Here is a 21793-nt window from a genome sequence, read left to right as displayed (position 1 = left end):
TGCAACTTGGAAGATTCGATGATATAAGAAAAATGCGCGTTATCCTAGTATTTGTAATGTAATGTCCCAAATACTTGTTAAGTTTAATAATTAAAGTTGGGTGGCCGTCAGTGTTTATCCAAATATACAAAATAAAAGAAACAAACTCACCTTGATCTTCTGACCCCTTCTTTTTCTGGCGTAGATCAATTACAGTTCCTACCAAGGCCAAAGCAATGAGAATGCCCACCACTGATCTACGAAATAGAATACTCAGATACTATTTATGAATTAAATTACTATTTAATTCAGATAAAACAATTCATCAAAAGTCGGGGCATGGCCGCCTGCAGGATATTCTGCAAGATGGTGCATGTGGAAAGAATTTCTTTTAACCAAATTTTCGAATACATGCAATGATTTAGTTAATTCCAGTTTGGTTGAGTTACATGTACAGCCGAGTCAACGTTGCGTGTAGAATTTCTATTGTTCTAAGGTTTCAATAAATTAAGGAAAATATTAAAAAATCTACATTATTCGAAATCCGAAGTTGGCTCGCTTCCACCACCTTGCACCATGCTGCCGGCGTCCATAAGCCGAGGCACGCACTAGTTTCAGAATTCAATAATAACTAATAAACAGCAACATGTGCCTGTTAAATACAAGTGGTCCAGGAAAGGAGGAAACGTAAGCCTTTATATATTGCATTTGAGGTCTAAAGATCTACAAGTGGAGGATTCTTTGAAACTGAAAAATGCCACATTTATATGCTGTATGTTTCCTTATTATTTCCACAAGGATTATTTCCACTCTAGAACAAAAACGGCTGTTTAAATTGCAGCCATAGTATCACTACTTTCTAAACAGTCCTCGCAACTCCCAAGATTCAAAGTGTCCGATTATTGGTCACCAGGTTTCACCACCCATACACTACACAGCCGTGTAAAAGTTCCAGAATACTATGCTATGGTAAGATCATGCAGTAGTCTATTTGGGAAGAGATAAGCCATTGTGACTTATATGTACACTTGGCCCTTTCCATTTGAGATTCCCTCGCGAACCACTCAATTACTGACTGTGTTCCTCTATTTTTTCAACCATCAACGAAATTATTCAAAATGCGAAACTGAGACTATTAGGGATGCAAAGGAAACCTATCAGGACTGTTGTCAGAAGTTGCAGAGCGTTGGAATTGTTGTATGCAGTGTCAATGAGACTACTTCGAAGGTGATCCATCATAACCGCCGTTAAATTTCATCATTTCAAAAATCTTATTTCAGTTACCGAATTTTTATTGATTGCATCCGGTATTCTGGAACGAAGACAGTCGAAATTCCCCTTCTAGGGTTAGAAGAGACAATTCCTGTTTCATGATCTGGTTTCGCAATTTTCCAAATGGTCGAATAGCAACTTTTCACGTAAAAACAATAAAAAGAAGTCATTGCCACTAGAATTAATCTTTATTGTTGATACATTCAATGGACCATAAAAAAAAAAACGCAAATCTTTATTCAGCATCGAAACGGGCTTCTTTATTCTAATAACATCAAGTGTGCGGCGTGATATCGAAATATCGACTATTAAATGTGTTAGTGCGTTTTGGCTTAATTATAACCATTTTTCTAGCACATACTGTATAGCTGAAGAAAAAGGAGTTCATTCCTTTCTCCAGTATGTCCCAATATTCTCAATTGGATTCAGATCAGGGAATATGGTGGAAATCCATGTCACATTCTCCGAACCATTCTTGGACGATGCATTCCTGCATTGTCATCCATAAATTAGTCATCATCATGGAGATAAAATTGTACCATTGAAGGATGTAGTTTTTTTTTTTTTTTATTACAGTTGTTGGCGCATAGGCTTCTGTGGCCATAATTCACTTCCCAAAGTTTTTGCATTTTTTTTTTTTACTCTGATCCACGCCCGACACGGGATTCGAACCCGTGGCCTTTATTTAGCCAGGTAGGAAAAAGAAATCAATATTGGCAGTCTGAATCAATTGACTTCCAAATAGTCTTCGACAGCCAATATCGATTTCTTAAATTAACTGACTGGTTGAAATAGGGCATTTCTGGCCAAATTGAATTCAGATGCTATTTTATACACACTGGATGTCCTAGATTTCCATACAATCCTTAAAGTACGACTGCCTCGCTATTGGAGTATGGTCTTTCTGTTACATTTCCGCCTTTGAACTGTAGAAGAACCCCGTGCTTTGCAGACATTAAAAATCATAGAGATGGACCCTTTGGAGAAACCAGTTGTCTTTTCTTTCTTGAATTGAAGCTCGTGATAGTCTGGCACTAACGATAAGTTTCAATCCAGAAGGTCACACGTTTTCCGCATTCTGGCTTTAAATTGCTCCAGTCCAACTGTTGTTGCTGTCCTTACATTGAACCAGGCAACACGTCATCACCGTAAGAGTTTTCTTTGCATCTATTTGCATTTATTGGCATTGATTTGAATTTGTTTTACTTGTTGCTGTCTTAAAGTAAAGATTCGTCTTGCGCCAGTTCAATTTAAAATTTACAATTCTTTGCATTCCAATTACTTTAATGCTTTGGGATTTTACACATTGGTAGATGCCCTCTTGAGCATCTATCATTTCACCAAATATGCAAATGAATAATATAATATAAAGTCACAATTATCTCCTTGTATGTTCCGTGGTCGATTTTCTCTTTTGTAGACGATAATCCAGAGTTTCCGGGAGACGAAATCATTCCATACTCCCTCGCCTGAGACCAACTAACTCCGTCACCTTGTGAAAAAGGCCCATAAAAATTCCTCCCGTTATCAATGCCCTCAAACCTTAGCCAACAGATGTGGCTAGAACGGCAAGCCACGTGGACACCGTTACAGCAATTAACCAGATTTATTAGGGAAGAACCATGCTGACACCTATTAGGATGCAATTCTTTTCCAGATGGTGTTGTGTTTGGCCTTTAACCACAGACCCTCATAAACCTATGAACCACGGAACTCAGACACGTGTATCCGCGTAGCTGACCGTTAGAAGCTTCGAAGATTTGCAGTAGCCGATGTTACAAAACCAAATTTCAACCAGGATCCAGCAAGTCGGGAAAGTTCAGGGATAGAAATTTCGGATTGCCGGAGAGGTTGATTATATCATCAACAAAGGCCTTCTTCAGTTGCACAGTTGACAGAATCGCCGACCTCCCTACACCGGGAGAAAAAGACCTGAGTTCGAATCCCATCCATGATTAGAGGAATTTGCATGGGTACTTTCATACCGTGGCTTAGGTAGTCTGTCTGAAGCGAGTGTATAATGCTTTTTTCTCGTGGGAACTGGAGATTTTCGTCTAGCAAATAGAAAGTCGGGCACAGAACAAACGCAATAAACAGACAATATACACGGAGGAACTTAGCCGCTAATGCTCCAAAAACCTTACTACGAACAAACATCACTACAGATGTCTCAATAAAATCTTATGTCTATCTTCCAATGCTGGTACAGAGTAGAACCTTTAGTTGTTGTTTGTAGAGTCTGGAAGAAGGGAATTACATCTTATCAAGTGATGAGGTTTCTTTCATTGCTTTCAAGCGTTAAAATTAATTTGGTTTGTAGAATGCTTTGAAGATACTTCTGACTTCATTGTACCGTCTAAACAGCAATTTTCACAACGGACATCTTCTTTGTTTGGGGCTTTTATGGTTCGGCCTGGAACCGTTGATCATGGTGGAAAAAATTTCCCATGCCACATCGTGTACTGATATATTGAACAACTCAGTGGTACGCGTGATCTATTAATTCTGTGGAGCTGGATCCTTCATGCTTCATCCAGAAAAGTCAGACTTGTACTACAGGACTTGAGGATATGAAAGTTCTCAGTTAGCCTGGCTGTCTCAGAGTCATGATCCCAACATAAGAGAGCACGTGTAGGCAAATTGGAATTGGGACACAAATTGGAAGACCTTACTTCGATTGCTATCAAAGCGATTATATCCGAGAGTACTGACGTTCAACGTTATTATTATTTTATAATGAAATTACTTTGTTCCGTGTGAATGGCGCCCAAATGCTTTTTGAGGATAATATGTACATTATATTGCCAAAAATAACCGAGCACCTGCACTTTAAAAGAACTTTTCATTGATACAATATCTACTAACGAATTAGCTTAGCTTAATTATATTTTATACCCCTGTCGGTAGAATCCAAACCAATATTTGATAACAGAAATTGTCGTCATTGATAGGATTAGAACTCGCTTATTTTACAATCGGTGTTGGAAAGATTGTGATGGCATCCTCGAAAACATTGATGACATAAAGATGGTATTTTGGGTCCTCAGTTACTCCTCCAGAACACCATTTTAATTCAGTTGCTAATTGGAGGCTTATTGCTCTCGCCAAAGCCGACGTTTCACTTCATCTGAAAGGTGTTCAATGGGTTAAGGAGGGTGCTTTGGATAGATTCTTGTAGCTTTTGCACGCTCATGTCTTCAAACTAATTCTCTTAAGCCAGTACTTTCAATCATCTTTTGGACCCTCGTGGGTAGCACTTTTGGAAGAATTGCAATCCTGCAGACACTGTGGAAGAGTTCGATTCCCTTGAATATTTTTGTGGTCTGTTTCACAAGGTGGCAGTGTTAATCGGTTTCCGACAGGGGAAATGATTTTTCCTCCCGGAAACTGGGATTTTTCGTCCAGTACGGAATATCGACCACAGAATCCGTGCAGTTAGAGTCATTATATACGGCGCATTGTGGTGTAATATCAATCAGTCATCTTTTCGATTTCATTGATCTGCTTATTTCTTTATCGTTTCCTATTTCCGATAGTTGAATGGTAGATATAGGTCATATTTCCCAAATCCCAGTGGAGTCCAGATACTTTTGGCAATATAATGTATATCACAAACTGTTATCAGAGAGTGAGCTTCACTTACAGGAAGACGATATGTACAACTTCTACTTTGACTGGTTCATCTACGAGACAGTGAGGTACCGATGCACTCAAGGATTCATTGACGAGCTTGATGGCTGTTCAGAAATGAAAAATCCATTTAAGGCTAACAATGAAGAAATATAAACGTCAATCTATAAATTCACTGTATAAAGCAATTATGTTTTAAAAATTTACATTGAGGCAATTTAGGATATGAGGAATGCGTATCTGTACATGTCAGCAATTCTTCAGGATTGGATACATTAACGTACCTCTGTTTCCTACCTTCTGAACATCCATCGGTGAACAGGCAGAAGGGAGACATAATCCTGTTTTATAGTTACCCCCGTACAACAAATTCGTGAAACCTTTCATCAAATCCACCACCTGCAAATAGACAATGAAAAAAGATATAAGGTGTTGTTGAGATTTACAAAATTGACAAAATCACAGAGATAGCTACATTACCCAGCCATTTTATTAGTACCATCAGATAATTTCCCAAATTGCAAAAATGTGTTCAAAAGTAGAAGTCTTTATTGTATACCCAAGGCACACGGCATAGACAACTCCCTTCGCGGCTAAAAGCCAGGGGTTTACACCAAAGGATAACACAACACAGTAAACAAAGATGAAACAACATATTAAACATAAACTACCCTACCATTAATATCCAGACACCCCTCCCTAGAGGGCGAAACAGGTCCTGTGCATGAAAACATCACAGAACCTTGAATAAATATGTACACTGGGCTTCGAACAGGCAATTGCAAAAGGGGGCATTCCAGATGACACGATCAACAGAATCAAAAGGCTTCCAACGTGGAATAATCGTAGGATGCCACCAACGCAAGCGTTCTGTACGAGACATCGCAGTCACTCTTTGGATCGCTAGGTCAATGGTTAGTGACGTCTTACGCAAATGGCAGAGGAATAGGACTGAAACTGATTCATCCCGAAAACGAACAGAACGGGACAATAGAATTCTGCGAAAAACTGTGCGGCCAAGTGTCACAAACCCTCTGTGAGTGTATTGGGACAATGTCAGTACTAGTACAATCCATTATATAGTCGTGTAGCTCTTCATAAGCCATTAATTACCTCAACAAATGCTACATGCCGATTAACGTGACGTAAGGAGCGCGAATCCTGGACTGTAGAGCAATAGAAAAGAGTCCTACGACAGATGAGTCGAGGTTCGCACTCTACGTAGTCTTATGGCCGTTTCTGGGTTTGGCGAATGCCAGGGAAACAGCTCCTTCCTGACTGTATCCTCCCAACAATGAAGTTAGGTGGAGTCAGTGTCATGGTATGGGGCTACTTTTCATGGTATGGCTTGGGCCCATTAGTCATTATTGACAAAACCATGAATGTTGTGCAATACCAAGACATTTGGGACAATTATGCACTTCCAACATTATGGCAATGCTTCGGTGAAGGCCCATACCTGCATTAGCAAGACAACATGTCATGCCATACTATTGGGGTCGTAACAGTGGTTTGAGGACATGGGGGTGGAAAATTTGGATTGGCCAGCCCAGAGTAATCTGAACCGTATTGAGCATGTTTGGGATGTATTCGATTGTCGGGTACGTGCACGTCGAGATCGCCCAAAGAACAAGACGGAACTGGTAACTCTGTTAAAGGCCGAGTGGAGAAACATATCACGTGACATTTATAAAATGCTGGTGGCGAGTATGCCGCGAAGATTGAAGGCTGTTATAAAAGCAAAAGATTTCAACAGAAAATATTAAATGCACAAGAAGAGCTCTCTTTTTTTAGTCTAAAAGCAGGTGTCCGGATATAAATCGTAGGGCAGTGTCGTATTATTTCTAATTTAGCTTTCGGTCAACTCCCGGATGGGGTTGTTGTTGAATAGCAGAAATCGCGGATCCTTTTAATTCGGTTCCATCATTTGTGGATTCAGTTTTGAGCGAGAATTTCAACTGTTTCGAATTCTCAGGATTGATGTGAAGACCGAAACCGGAGACGATAGCTTTGTGGTTCTCGATTTTCTGAAGGATTAAGGCATTGGTAGCCAACAGTGTCTCTAGAGTTGATACGAGTGAATAGTTTTATGTCATCCCCAAAAGTAATGATATCAGTTCGGCCCGTTACAAATAGAGCAAGAACAGGTGAGAACAAGATACCAGACAGGACCCCGCCTTCTGGAACTCCATCTGTAATAGTCCTGGTGTAGCGCAGTTTGAAATCGCGAAGAAAATTAGTCCTGTTCTCAAGTCTGAATAAACCACAGCACGTCTCCAGCACGTGTTGGCATCAAATATAGCCTGGACGTCCATATAAATAACAGTAATTTCGGAACCGAGCTCAAATGCCTTTTTAGTATTGGTTCTTAGATTTGTAGTTCTTAGATAATAGTGCAACTGCAGTAGACATTGTTGCATTATTTGGGTAGTTTGCGTTCTCAGAAGAGATTTCTCAAAGAGAATTAATAGGTTTGATGAAGAAGAAATTGATAAAAATGAACGAATGTAATATTATTCTTATTTTAAAGTATAATTTCGAACCTAATGTAGCTGATTTTTTCAAATTGTTTAATATAATTCACTTGAAATTATATTATTTCTGGTACTAAAACAATTTAAGGTCCAAATCATTGGAGCATAGTTAACCTCCAACGACGCGAAGAAACAAAAACACGTTATGGTTGTTTAAACTCTGATGAGGGGAGTTCTTAGAGGGCCATAAAAGAAAAAGCCAAAATGGATGCACTGTGTGGTTGCAGATTGAGCTAACAATTTGGTCGTTTAAAAAATTACGCTTCGCTAGTAAGTGAACATAAAATCTTTCAATTCGAAGAACTTGGCTGTGTAGCTTAATCTCAGAAGAAGAAGGCAGCATGGTGTTTTCTCCCAGAGATTTCCGTTCCCTGTGAATTTATTGCTTCTTATTTTTCTCTATATTTTCACCAGAAACTTTATATTCCTTTATTTATTGTTTAATAAAATTTTGCTTTGCATTTTGGATTTGTCCAATACGTGTTACTAAATTCTACAGCAAGGCGTTATGACCATAACTAGCTTCAGTTAATTTCTTATGACTTTCTCACATTGTCCAAATATTTCACTTCGTTGTTGTGTACTCTTACACCCTGGTTGCCAACCCACCAGCCGAAGAGGGAATAATAATTACAGAAAGGGTGCCATCTAGATGGTGGAACTCAATACCTTCAATTAATAATAATAACAATTTCTACTGGAGAAGTGTTGTTTTTATTGTATTAGGGTGCTTTTGCATTAACCAATACTTGATAGTAAGCCCTATGTGTTGTTGTAGGGTTTCAGGTGCATAGCGCTTTATATGTATTGTTCAACAATTTGTGACCATGTGCACATGGTCACAAATTGTTGAAATATCATCGGAAGATTAAACCTCTTTGAAACATCCTAAAGGTCCTCCACGCTCCATTGTTTGCAGACTTCTAAATCCATCCCCCCTTGGCATACATCTCTTTTACATTATTCACTGCAATGGGTGGTGTGTGTCGGAATATTTTGGTAGGGTAACATATGTTTAAATACGAGGGGCGGGAGCTCAAAAAATGATCTGTTTGTATTCGCCCAGAAATGGTTGTGCAAGAAAGTGGAAGCGAACTCCATGTACTACACTTTTACAACATTTTTTAAACACTTTTGCTTTAACAAAGCACGGCGCTTTATGAGGAGGTTGGAATAATACTTTTCCATCAGAGTACAGCTCTTTTTGAATATAACGTGCTAGTAACACACCATGGTGATCCCAAAAAACTGGCATCACCTTAGTTACACTTTGCCTTTTCTCGATGGTGATTACTCTGCATGCTTCCAATTTTGAATCCAAGTTTCATCCGTGGTAAGTAGCCATGAAAATAACTCCTCTTGAATTTCCTGGCACATCGACTACATTTCAACTGCAAATTGTGCCTTTCCTTCTTCTGGTAATAATGAGAAATCCGAACCCATCTGGCAGACACTTTACTCATATGCAACTTTTGAGGGATGATCTTCTCAACAGACCCTGCATTAATTTGGAGTTTTGCAGCTAGTCCTTTTATGGTAATACGACGACCTTCCAAGATTAATGCCTCAATTTTTCAACACTCTTCTCGTATAGCAGTCGCTGGACGACCTGGTATTTCTTCGTCTTCCACTGAGGTTCTTCTTCAACAGTTGAATTCTTTATACCAATATGCAATAATACCCGGACAGTTTTCTCCATAAACATCGACCATTATTTCTTGGATTGTTTTGGCTGTTTTCCCTTGTAGAAAGAGAAATCAAATCAGTGATCCGTATTCCTCTCTGACCATTGTAACACGCCACTTCACTGAGCACCCGCCCCCCAAAAATGAATTCAGATCAAAACCAAAATTTGTGCAAATGCTATAGAGGTTTTAAGGAACCGAGCAAACAAATTTCATCTTTCTATCACTAATTCTGGATGAATGCAGGTCTCTATTGAACTCCCTCCCTCCTAACAAATCCTGCAGTTTCAACATAATATGGAAAAGAGTAGTGGTTCACAAACACTCGCCCGTCCCTAGGTGATCGCTATCGGGGAAAATTGGAGTCAAAATTAAGTTAAAAATTAAAATGAAGAAGAAGTAAAAAATACATAAAAAATAATATTAATTATTTTTTTCCATGTTCCTCTAGACGAACATGGAAATTATTTTAATGAAAAATGGAAATAATTTTTGAAATACTTTTGAAATTATCTTTTATTCACTGCAAAGATTAAAAGAAAAAAAATCACATTAGGGCCACCCAAGAGTGAATTTCTTTTCCCATGTGCAATCCATACTATCCAGAAATTGTATGTTTATCCGTTCAACCAATTTCTATTCAGCTGTGAGAACTTACCGGTCCGTTGGGGTGGGTGGTAATGAGTGGGCCAATGCTGATATTCGGGGTAAAAGGCGGAAGTGGGAAGTTAATAACCACGGTACAGTATTGACCACGGAAGGCTTCTTCTCCATTTCGCTTTGGAACCCTGATGCTGACACACTCGTCATAAGATCCAAATTCGGTGATGCCTCCAGAGAGTATTCCACTTGGAATCTTTCCTGAAGCATCGAGCACTGTAAAAGAATCATAGTACACCTTATATTTTCGCGTTAGTGGTTCATTGAAAAACTATGGCATACATGTATACTAAATGAACAATCATTAAGAATACCACTTATCGCGAAATCCCAGTTATCATTATTATTATTATTAAAATCAGTTTATATCCCAAGATCCTGTATCAGCAATAAATATTATGCATACAATGAGTTGTTGCTTTATTGAGAGGTCCCCGTGTTAATCACATCCCCATTTGGCCCCCAAAACAGCCTGAATCCGTCTGACATTGACTGAAACAGGTGTTCAAAGCGTTTAGTATGTTGAATACTGACCTTTTGAGAAAAGGCATAATCCTAGTAAATGTACTCATTCCCAAATGGATATATTGCAAACATGAATGGATGCGCCAATTCGGGAACAATTTCAGTTAACCTGTGACATCCAAATGTCGCTCTATTGCTATTAATAAGACCAATGTGTACTACGAAACCACTGTCCACACTATTGCAACATCACCGGGAGTCGTGCATTGTTGACACCTGGTAGGATAGCTCACGGATCCCTGCTACTTTTGCCATATTCTAATCCCTCCATCATTTCGAAACAGCTGGAACCGGAAAATGGCAGATCAGGCAGTGATTTTACAATTCCCCATTGTCCAGTGTTGGTGATCCTCAGCCTACTCGGTCCATTGTAATACCGAGCGGACTCGCCTTGCGATTTGTCGCTGTAGTGAAGTACCTTGGAGTTAATCTTGACCAAAGACTAAGTTTTATTCTCCATGTGAAGGCCATGCAGGATAAAATTAAGAAACTGTATGGGAATTTGAGTAGAATAACGAGAACTGACTGGGGAATCAAAGGTAGGAACTTAGAAATTCTTTAAAGTGCCTCTCTGTCCCAGTAATAACGTATGCCTGTGGAGCCTTGGGTCAGGTCGTTAACAGTTATTTGGTGAGACGACACTTGATGGCAGCTCAATGCCTTGCGTTGCTTAATGTAAATACAATTTGCCGAACGGTCTCCACAGAAGCCCCGCAGATAGTCGTGGTGCCTTGCCAGTCGACTTAGCGGTTCTCGAGAGACTTTTGAGGTACAGAACTGAGAAGAACATTCCCTTAGTGGTGATGGGTGTCAGTTCCTGCCCAGAGGCAGGCAGACTATATGGTAGGACTGACTTCTTAAAGGTTGAAGGAAGCTGAAAACGCAAAAAGCCAACGAATTAAAGTCATCAATAGATAACTCATCTTTATAGAATAAGCTGGCCTGACTTGGTGAAACTGTAAGTAGGATATTGTTGAGTTTAGTACCCGGAAACTTTGGCCCAGGGGAGCAAGATTGATTGTTAACTTTAGAACTCCAATTCAAAAGAGGCACGCTGGATTCTTATAAACTAGGAATGCTTAAGGAAAATTGTAATTGAAGATAATTTTCTCTCTGTAATGCAGTATGACACAATACCAAGAGTTATTGAGAAGGTATATTGAGAAGAAGAAATTATGTAATACCAATAAGCTAGTAGTATGGACGTGGCAGAGCCGATTGTTGAATTGTTTCTCTTGTAAAAGCCAGATTTTAAAGTTAGTCCAAAAATCTCCTTCTCTTTGGTTCATGGATCATTCGGTTGTTGTGGGGGTTTTAGGCGCATTGGCAACTTACGCCATATTGCGTCGGGTGTAACATTTCTGTGAATTGTGCGTGTTCTGTTATCGACATACTGTTTGATGGAGGAAAAACCCAAGTTTAGTGGGAAAAAAACTATGCTGCCCTCGCCTGAGACTGACTAACTACCCACGTTTTCAAAAAGACCCAGAAGAATTCCTCGCCTCATTTATGGGATTCGGACTCAGGTCTTTTCCACTCGTTTTGGAGACGATATTGATTATACCAATTGTGCTTCTCACGAGGGCGTTTTATGGACTTTCATAATACAAAATCTAGCAGCAACTTGCCGATTTCAGGTTCAACAAAAATTTCCGCTTTGATTTTTCCGAATGTAGTTGAAATATAAGACAAATTTTTAAGCAATTTCTTTCCATATGCAGTGGCTCGTCTTTTATCTTATTTAGTGCCAAACTGTCTTGATGGTCACACTTATCTTTGCCAATGTTGGAATCTTGCTGAATTTCCCCAATCGCACTGAACACGACATTTTTGTGTAACCAAGTGGCTGGCTGAGTAACAGATCCATAACTTTAAAATCTCCACAAAATTTAACCAACTACTCTTTTGAGGAACCGTGTGTGGTTATAGAATGGAAACTTGGCCGAAAACATTCTCAGCGAAAAAATGTTTCCTTCTCGACTAATGCTGGAACATCCAAAGGATGATTTCATGTATATAAGAAACCCTTAAGAAAAAATAAATAAATAAAACCCAGATTACTACTTGTTCGATTTTAATGATATTTTAAAAGGTCCTCGACAGATCCATTGAACATGTTAAAGATAATGGACAATTTACGCAGCACTTGAGTACGTCTTGAAAAAATGACTTACTTTGCACAGCCCACGTCTTCATCTGTCGTAATGAGGTGCCGAATTTCATCATGGATTGCACACACGACGAAGATACTTCTTCTTCTAGAAAAATCCTCATCAGTTTAGGAAATAACATTTTCCCTATACTGTCCGACAGTTCTTGGAGGATCCCCGTCATTATATGGGCAGCGAGGTACCTGTCTGGAGTCTTCGGAATTGAAGGAACCTCGAAAGTTCCATTTTGAGTTTCTAAACCTACTGGAGAGTTGATGGAATTGTTTGTGGTGGCATGGTCATCACTACCAACTACAACGTTATACCAAAGACACGTAACGCATAAAATCCAACTGTAGGCCATCGCTGTACTTGACTGAATGTAGTATTTAGGGGTCTTAGTAAAAGTAACAAAACATCTCCCTCAACCGTGTTGTTTTCCAGAAAGAACATTGCGTGTCAGATTTATGGGGGAGTTTAGACAGTTCACTGAGATTTACCTGACGTGTGCACGTCTGGAGAGACCTTCAGAAAGCGGATCTTCTTTAGAAAATTTCGAAAAAACAGGTTTACGCTGGAATATCATGTTTATGATTCATTTGAAAAACGATACTTAATAAGGAAAAATGCTCTCTCTCTCTCTCAGAACCCTTCCCACTCATAGTCTCAAAATCGTAAACACCTTTGTATTCAAAATCTCACCAAAATAATTTCAAATTCCTTTCAAAATTTTGCAACGAAAAGAGTGAATTCTCGACCACTTTGGACAGCTGAAGTTGTCTAACTTCAGCTCTTAACAACTAACTTGATTTCAATTAACGATTAATTATATTAATAAATAATTCAAATAGATTTTAGTAGGCCAGTTAAATAAAAAAATGGATATATGCTCTATTTTGGAAAGTACCCCCGACGATTCCAAATTTCAAAGGACCTTGAATTCACACGATGTCTGCAGACCACAATTACATACTCTGATTCTCGTCTGTAGATCCCAAACCATTTTCTTTAATAACAGAAAGCGGAAATTTATCCATTCCTCCATCGACACAGTGGTCAGTTCAGCCACTGACTGTGGGAATGTTGGCCTAGCGTGTAGATGGTAAAGATGTTCAATATGCTTATGGTCCATGGCCTAGGCAGGCCAATCTGTCTTTTCCACATCCCTGCCTTCAAGTGACTACAGGCTGTGCAATAAGGCATCGTCCATTGTTAAAATGAAAGAAAAACAGATCCTCTCCGTTTCCCAACTAAAAAACCTCAGTTACCAGGAGAAAAACCGCCTTAGCCATGCCTGAGCCTGACTACCCCAGGCAAGTTGTCAGAAAATTCCTAAAAAAATTCCTAACGTCTTCTTTTACTGATTCGAACTCGACCAGCAATATAGAAAATCTAGTTCTTCCTCAAATGTACACTTTTACAAGCGCAATAATCACCTCTCCCTAAAAAAAAATCCCTTATCCCTTAAAATTGTTTATTTTCCTAAAATTATCTAAAATATCAAAAATCAAAGTTATTTTAATTTTTAATCGAATAATGAGTTTCAAGCTCCAAATTTAATTCAAAATCCCAATTCTAATCACGCACCAATTTTATACACCGCATTAAAGAGTTTGAAATTGAGTAACGTTTTTCATGTTTCTTTGAATTTCTTGAATAAATTCCTCGGAAAATCTTTGAAACTCTGAAATGAATTCCCAGTTGTGATCTTTAGATATTGAATTCTTCCACCTTTTCGTGAAATTCTTCTATAAAGCTTTCGAAGAGTCTTTGTTCTTTAGAAATAATCCTTTGGGACCTCAATTGGTAAATTAGGTGGATCAAGAAATCTGCACTGCTTGACTGTACAGAGGGCGTCGACACTGTAATTTCGGCACTAATTCTTAGAGAATTACCTTCGTCTTGGAAAGTATCTGTTGTGACTGGCTTGAAGTGGAGAATAAGTTAGCGTTCCAGGCACAATTTTGATCATTATTTTCTGATGGAAAATTGGGTTTATTAGCGCTGCAAATATCGCGTTGGCAGTGCCATCGGGTGACGTTGCTTGCCCACTGCTTCATCACTCGCGATGGTCTTGAGTGATGGTTCAGCCAGACCAGTATTTGACTGAGAATATTGACATGAATCAGCGATTGTGTGGTCGCTAAGGCTAGTTTCAGTCTGGGAAGAGAAGTTCAGATAATTCAGAGACATCCCCAAGGCATTTGGAAATGAGCATTGCATCAAAGATTGATTGACTTAATATCACTGACTTAAGAAATCAAATTGAAGAAATTGTAGATATTTTGTGGAACCATAATGAAACCACTCACTCAAGATAACACAGACGATTGCGTGAATTATATATTAAATAAATTTAATTTAAATAAATGATGTACCAGTCTTATAAAATTTACATATCTGATAAACAAAAGAAAAAAAATTGCTATCGCATATAAAAATAAACTAACTGTTTGAACAGGAATTGATAAAACTAAACCCACTAATTCTAATTTACAATTAACTCAAACTCATATTAATCATATTAATAGTCAGATGGTTTCTTTTAAGTGGGCAGGACTACCATTTTCTTGTAAGATATAAAACTCTTACAAGAAAATTTCTGTATGCACGGGAAACTAATTAAAAGCAAAGATTTTAGTATGACAATTGGGGCGGCGAAACCTTACAAGTGACAAATATTGCGAACATGTGCCACCCCGGTGAGGGGTGGAAACGTTGAGCCAGACAAGAGAGCTGGCTCAGGTCGCCAATACAGCGCTGCGGCAGAGATTGCGATTTGTCCATGTGGCATTTGGTGTAGACCAGTAGGATTGAGTCTCTTCTAGGATTTAACTCCTCTTCTCTGATGTCTGTGTGCGTCAAGTTTTGCCGCCAAATTGGAGGTCGCTCATTGGAACTGGGACCCGTCCAATTAAACATATTTTAGCATTCATAGGATAACGTATAGAGGGCTGCTTGCCGTTTTTGGTGCATCCTCCGTCTGAAGGTCAGGATTGAGTATTCTAGATGAAAGTCCAGGTCCATTTGATGCTGTAAATGCAGGATCAATAAGTCCAATTCAATACAGTGCAGTTAATGCAGTAATCTATTGAGTAGTCGATGGTGCGAACCATGTCCCATCCATGGATATTTGGAAGAGTAGGATTTATTGGCCATTAGGGTGGATTTCGTTGACTTTTGGGAGAATGGAGCTGTTAAGCAGAATGCAAGTCCGGATGGTATATTTTGCACGGAGGCTGGGCTTGCTCTTTCCTTTGGAGGTTGCCCTTGGGAGCCATGTCCCGTCCATGAGTCAATCTGCAGCGGAAAGTAATTGAGTACGGTTCAGGTGAGTTCCAGTTCTGCCATGATATCCAGCGTAATCAACGGGAGTAAAACTGAGAGGTTCTCCCCCATACTCTTCCTGTGATACGTGTTCCGTTTGATTATAATTGGTGATGAGTTGGGATATTTAATGGTCCTACCCCAGTAATCTTGTATTGATGGAATTATAAGTTTCCACCTGATCATGGAGTTTTCATGTTCGGGGTGCGTGGTGTACTAAATTTGTCCTTGTTGTTCGTGGTTTGCCGGCAGTGGAAGGGGTAGTCGTCTAGCGTATAGGCTCTGAGCAAATTCATTTAAAGCCTTGTAGTTTGTCCCATCCTCCAGCAGGTGGTGCTCCTGGTCTTTAGGGTTGCAACGCACTTGTGTGATCAGCTGGGCACGTAGATCATCATACAGTTTGCACTCATGCACCTGGTGATCCCACGTCTCTGGGAAGCCACAAGCACATGCAGGGTTGTCTGTGATTCCAAGGAGATGAAGCTTGTGACGGATCGCTCCATGTCCTGTAAGGAGGTAGGTGACATGCAGTCCTCGGCAAAACCATGTTGGAAATATAGGGTACACTTGCTCCTGATTTGGAAGGAATTTTCGCGTGACTTCCCCGTGGTCAAAGTTTGTCAGGCGCTGATACCAGATTGATCGCAGGTAGATTTAAAGCTTGGTCTTCTCGGCTTTCCAATTGCTTGTCAGATCTGTTGTGTGGTCCAGATATGTTATAACCTTTCCCCGTCCAAGTTGCTGCAGCATGCCTGTTCGGGTGACCTCAAGGTCGAGGGTGAGAACCCCTGTAATCACTTGCAGTGCGTGGGTCGACACTGTTTTGCATGCTCGGGTGAGGGTCAATAAGATGGGTCTATGTATAATTTCGAGTCGTCGTCGATTTACCACGGTTGAGGCCTTGTGGAACCATGCGCCTGACACATATGTGATTACTGGGATGACAGCCGCTTTAGAGAGGATCTCCAGGGTGCGCCTTTTCAGCCCCCCGTCTCGGCGTGTAACTCTGGCGAGCGTGACTGCATAATTTTTAATCTTATTCTGCATGTACTTTAGGTGTGGAGTGAAAGACCGGTTCCGATCCAAGATAACTCCCAAGTATTTCAATTCAGTAACTAGCTTGATGGTTCTGTCTTGGATTCTAATCTGTGGTGATCTAGTTGGGATTAGGTAACCCTTCAATAGGATGGATTGAGTTTTGGCGGGTGAAATTGTGAGACGGTGCCTTTCTGTCCATTCTCGGAGTTTGGTTAGCGCTGTATTTGCACGAATTTCAAATTGAGCTCTTGAGTCTGCGGTTAGGACCAGGGAAAGGTCGTCAGCATACGCCAGTGCTTGTACATCCCCTAGGTCGAGGTGGAGAAACTCGGCCAACACATATTTCTACAGGACGTTACCCAATACAGAGCCCTGTGGGCATCCCCGGTGTACTTGGCGCTCGACCTTGCAGTAGAAGGCCTGAACCAAGATCCTTCTTCCGCTTAGGTAACTTTTTATGCAGCTGTAGAGGTTTATCGGCAGATGAGCTGCCCTGAGCGAGTAAGGATAAGTGTAAAGTGTAAAGTGTATTGATGTCTAACGGCACCAGGGATTTCCCCCATCTGCGCGTTGCTTTCATTGTAGGTGTACCAGTTCACTGGGAAGGCCAGAGATTTAAAAGTGTGTGGATTTTGTAAGTGTAGGGTTGTGTTTCGTTGTTCTTCTGGCCATTTAGCCGCTGGACCCTTACTGAGACCCAACGTTGTCCACACTTGGCCTCGTGGAGGCAAACCAGGTAAACAGAATGGAGTTTTACTGGCAGGCCCTGCCACCTAGTTTCCTGAGATTTCAGTGACTAGGGTCTAAAAAAAAAAAAAAAAAAAAGAAAAAAGAAAAAAAAAGACTCGGTAGGGGTGAGCGCTGGAATTAGAAAAGCCAATTGAGGTGTATGCGGTTTAATTTGGACGAAGTTAAGTTTTTGCAGTTTGTGTGGGGTTATACGCTGGCGTATTAGGCAGAGTAGGGGTGTAGACAGAAGGCTGGGGGGAAAAGACAGAAGTATGGGGACGATAGAGAAGGCGACCCCAGGATTTTCAGTGAGGCAGGCCCAAGCCCCACCAGGAGAAGAATCAGGGTTGGGAGGGGTGGAGAGGAGACAAGACCGTCTCCTCCTCCCCACCAGGGGAAAGGGAGTAAAGGTACCAGGCAAGGGAGCCCGGTACAGGTCGCCATCAGGCATTAAGAGTTGTGAGCACGTGCGTGTCCAAGCGATCTGAACTGGATCTTCTTTGGTGTTCTTTTTCAATGTTAGGAGTCAGATCCCAGTCGCAGGGTCATACATGAATCACGTCCTATGTCAGGTTGTCTCTGGTTCAGACGTAGGTCTTCCTGGTTGTCAGTTCCCTCGTGAACAAGGCTAAATGATGGTCATGTTCGTGGTTGTGGGTTATTTGGTACAGTTTTCTTGTGTATTCCGGTTTTCTCTAGTCCTGGTTTTGGGATTCATCATCAGCTTCTGGGTGCTGTGCATGGTGGTTTGCTATAAGTGCTCGCCTTCTAGCAAAGGGTTTCTGTGCGAAAATGGTAAGGGCTTTGTATGCTTGTTCCGAGTCTAGAAGATGCTGTTCCATGTTCTGCGGGAAGTAGGTGATAGCAGTGGTGAGCCTGCATCGCAGTTCCTCATACTGGTCGCAGTCATACATGAGATGGTGCCATGTTTCCTCATGGCCACAGAGGCAACGGTGATCCTCAGTGATTCGGAAGCTACATAGTTTTGCATTAAATGGCCCGTGCCCTGTGAGCAGAAAGGTGACGTGGAGCCCTGGTTGGAACCAACTCGGGAGTTTTGGAAAGACTCTGGTTACGCTAGGGAGGAACTTCTTGGTGATTTCCCCTTTAGTGGATTCTGTCCACCGATCCTGCCATTCCTGTCGGAGGTGGTCGAGCAGTCTGGTTTTTTTAAGCTTCCTGTTGTTGGTGAGATTCAACGTGAAGTTCAGAATAGTGCACGGTATTTCTTTTGCCATATTATATGTCAGGGCGCATCTGATGATTTCCAAGTCCATCGGGAGGACTCCGGCAAGAACCTGGAGTGCGTGCGTGAGTGCTGAATTTGGAGACAGCTCGTGTGATTGTCAGAATTATTGACTGCTGGATGCTGTCCAAGGTTCTTCTATTTACCACTGTGGTTACCTTTTTGTACCAAACTGGTGAAGCATATGTGATGACCGGGATGAAGGTAGATTTGTAGTAGAGGGACAGGGTAGATTTGTAGTAGACGGCCGCTTGCTTAGCCCCCAGTCCCTCCTGGTCACTCTTGCGACCAATGTAGTATATTTCCGTATCTTTTGTTTAATGTACTTTAGATGGGGCTGAAAAGACAGATTTTTGTCATTGATGATTCCGAGATATTTGATTTCTGTAGCAAGTTTTATTGTGGTACCTTCAATTTTCACTTGCGGTGGTCTGGCAAGGTCGAATCTGCCCTTCAGGAGTACCGAGCAGGTCTCACTTGGAGATATCCGCAGGCAATGGATTGTAGCCCAGTTTTGCAAAATTCGTATCGCGTGGTTGGCTTTTTCTTCTATCTGCGCTCGTGAGTCAGCAGCAACAGTTATTATCAAATCATCGGCGAAGGCCTGGGTGCCGATTTCGCCAATATCAAGGGCCTGGAATTCATCTAAAATCATATTCCATAACAGGGGTCCTAGGACAGAGCCCTGCGGGTACTCCCTGTGGATTTGTCTGGTTAGCTTCCTATACGGTGCATGTACTTCGATCGTTCTCTGTGTTAGGTAACTCCTGATTGTGTTATACAGGTTTAGGGGCACTCCGACCCGCCTAAGTCTCGCGAGGACGCTCGGCCACCAGATGGCGTCAATCGCCCCCGCGAAGTCAATACTGATAACAAGAAAATATTTGGTAATACAGGCTTCTACTTTATCCAGCAGTGTCTTGAGAGCTTCGATCGTGGATAGGCCAGGTTTGAATCCAAATTGCATTGTGTTTGTTAGGTTTGCCCCTTCGTAATAGTTGAGTAGCCTCTTGTGCAGCATTCTCTCGAATAGTTTGCTTACAATTGGGAGTAAGGCGATCGGACGGTAGGACTCTGGTTTTTCTGGCTGCTTTGATGGATTTTTCAATTTAAGTTTGATGTTGGCAATTTTCCAGTAATTAGGAAAGGTTCCTTCTTGGAGGCAGGTGTTATATAGCGTGAGTAACCGATCCGGGGTGTATTCCACCGTTTTCTTCACAATTTCCGGTTCAATTAGGTCTGGGCCAGGGCATTTTTTGCTTCTGATTTGCATGGAGGCCGCATGCAGCTCATCCACTGTGAAGGGTGTTTCTTGTTGGTCAGTGAAGTATGAGTCATTTTCTTGACAGATCCGCAATTGTTCTGGGAGGGTAGGAGTTACCTGTTCCGGGAAGATGGTGTTTAGGATATTGGTCACCGAATCATCCCACGTAGTGGTCAGGGTACCCAGAGGGGTCATTGTTGCTTCTGCGACTTCTCCTCTGAAGTGTCTGTTAGTGGCTACTTTATAAACCACTCCCCCACAGGTTAGCGTTCCCTGCTGTGGAAACAAGATTTTCCCAAGTTTTGCGCTTGGTGTCCTTTATTAATTTTGTGTATCGATTCCTTGCGTCTTTATACCTATCCCTCATGGCCGCGAACTCATCGAATGGCCAAGATCGCCGGGTCCGTTGGAAGACCTTTCGTCGTCTCATTACTTCATTTCTCAGGTTTTCAATGTCGGGGGTCCACCAGGGCATGGCGCCTGGCTTTGGGATTTTCCTTTTCATTGCCTGTTCGCTAGCTTTTATGATGATTCCGGTTACTTTTCTTTGCAGGTCATTTGCCTCTCTGGGTCGGCTCGCAGTGTGGTAGTGCTCCCCAACCTCAGCAGTGAGTTTTTCCTTGAAAGTTTCCCAATTTGCCTTATTAACTGCGAAGCGGTTTAGTGATGTTTTTGTCATCGGGGTTCTACTGAGTTGGTTCTGTATCTGGTATGTAATCACTCTGTGGTCGGACGTGGTCCAGGAGTCTTGGACCGTCCAGTGTTTAATATATCGGGCGACGTTCGCAGTTGCGAGTTATACATCTATTGTGGCCTCCCACAGAGTGTTACAGAAAGTTGGCAGTTGGTGTGGCAAGTTGAGGATCTCAAATGTAGTGTTTGCCAGCGAGAAAGGATATTAGGTATTAGGTATGTTCGGGGTCTGACGGCACCTGGGATTTCTCCCATCTCGGCGTATGTTCTCTGTATCGGACAAGCCAGAGATTTAAAAGTGTGTGGGATATGTTGTACTGTGTAGTTTGTTGTGCCCATTGTTCATCGGGCCTGTTAGCCGCCGGGCCCCTAGTGAGACCCGACGTTACCAATACCTGCCACAGGGAGGCCGACCGGGTGTTACCAATATTTGTACTCTGGCTGGTCTTGCCACTTACTTTCCTAGGATTTCAGTGGCTAGGACCAAAATAAATAAAAATAAAATAAAATAAATAATAATAATAATAAATAAATAAATCGAGGTTGATATTAGTGATACTTAGCAAGTTAGTATTAATAGTACGCGACGTGGGGCTGTGCCGTGAAAGTGAGTTTTAAAAACCAAATAGGTTCGGGCAAGAATTTTGATGTTGATTTTGAAATGTAGGGCTAAACGCTGTGCAAGACAAAAGTTTGGGGGGGGAGGATGACGACTGGGGGGAAGAAGTTGGAAATAAGGGGCCGACAGAGTAGATAGCCCCTGCAGGTAGTGAGGCATGCCCGTGCCCCACCAGAGTGAGAAAACTGGGGAGGCAAGGAGAGGCAAGCCTCTCCTCCCCAGCAGCTTGGAAAGAAAGATCCGCTCAAGAGAGTGCGGATTTGGATCGCCAATAGGCTGTTCCGGCGGGAGAGTGCCAGGATTAGTTGCAGCGCCTTCTCTGATCAGCGAGACGAAGAGTTCCGAAAGGGAAAAAAGGGTACGCCAGGTGTAGGGATCAAACTTAAGTCTACTATCGGCTCGTCGGTGATGGGAGCTATGATATACGCTGTCATCAAAGGGG

The 21793-nt window shown here is 41.5% G+C and overlaps 1 protein-coding gene across 1 annotated transcript in view; it reads right to left on the bottom strand.

Annotated features, from left to right (window-relative positions):
* The window catches only part of LOC150084028 (nose resistant to fluoxetine protein 6-like), a 51820-nt gene extending 39021 nt beyond the window's left edge, over positions 1–12799 (bottom strand). Inside the window, exons 1-5 of the mRNA XM_090375759.1 lie at positions 12460–12799; positions 9759–9976; positions 5166–5280; positions 4895–4988; positions 151–236 (exon numbers count right to left, since the gene is read on the bottom strand). Of these exons, the coding sequence (XP_090231885.1) occupies positions 151–236; positions 4895–4988; positions 5166–5280; positions 9759–9976; positions 12460–12799 (853 nt within the window). The remainder of the gene's footprint in view (positions 1–150; positions 237–4894; positions 4989–5165; positions 5281–9758; positions 9977–12459) is intronic.
* Positions 12800–21793: the final 8994 nt, after the last annotated feature.

This window comes from Mastigoproctus giganteus, chromosome 6 (assembly GCF_048544385.1).
Source record: "Mastigoproctus giganteus isolate SK-2022 chromosome 6, ASM4854438v1, whole genome shotgun sequence".
NCBI classification, from domain to species: Eukaryota; Metazoa; Arthropoda; class Arachnida; order Uropygi; family Thelyphonidae; genus Mastigoproctus; species Mastigoproctus giganteus.
The sequence above is the reverse complement of the archived record's forward strand: the minus strand, read 5'-3'. Positions and strand labels throughout refer to the sequence as shown.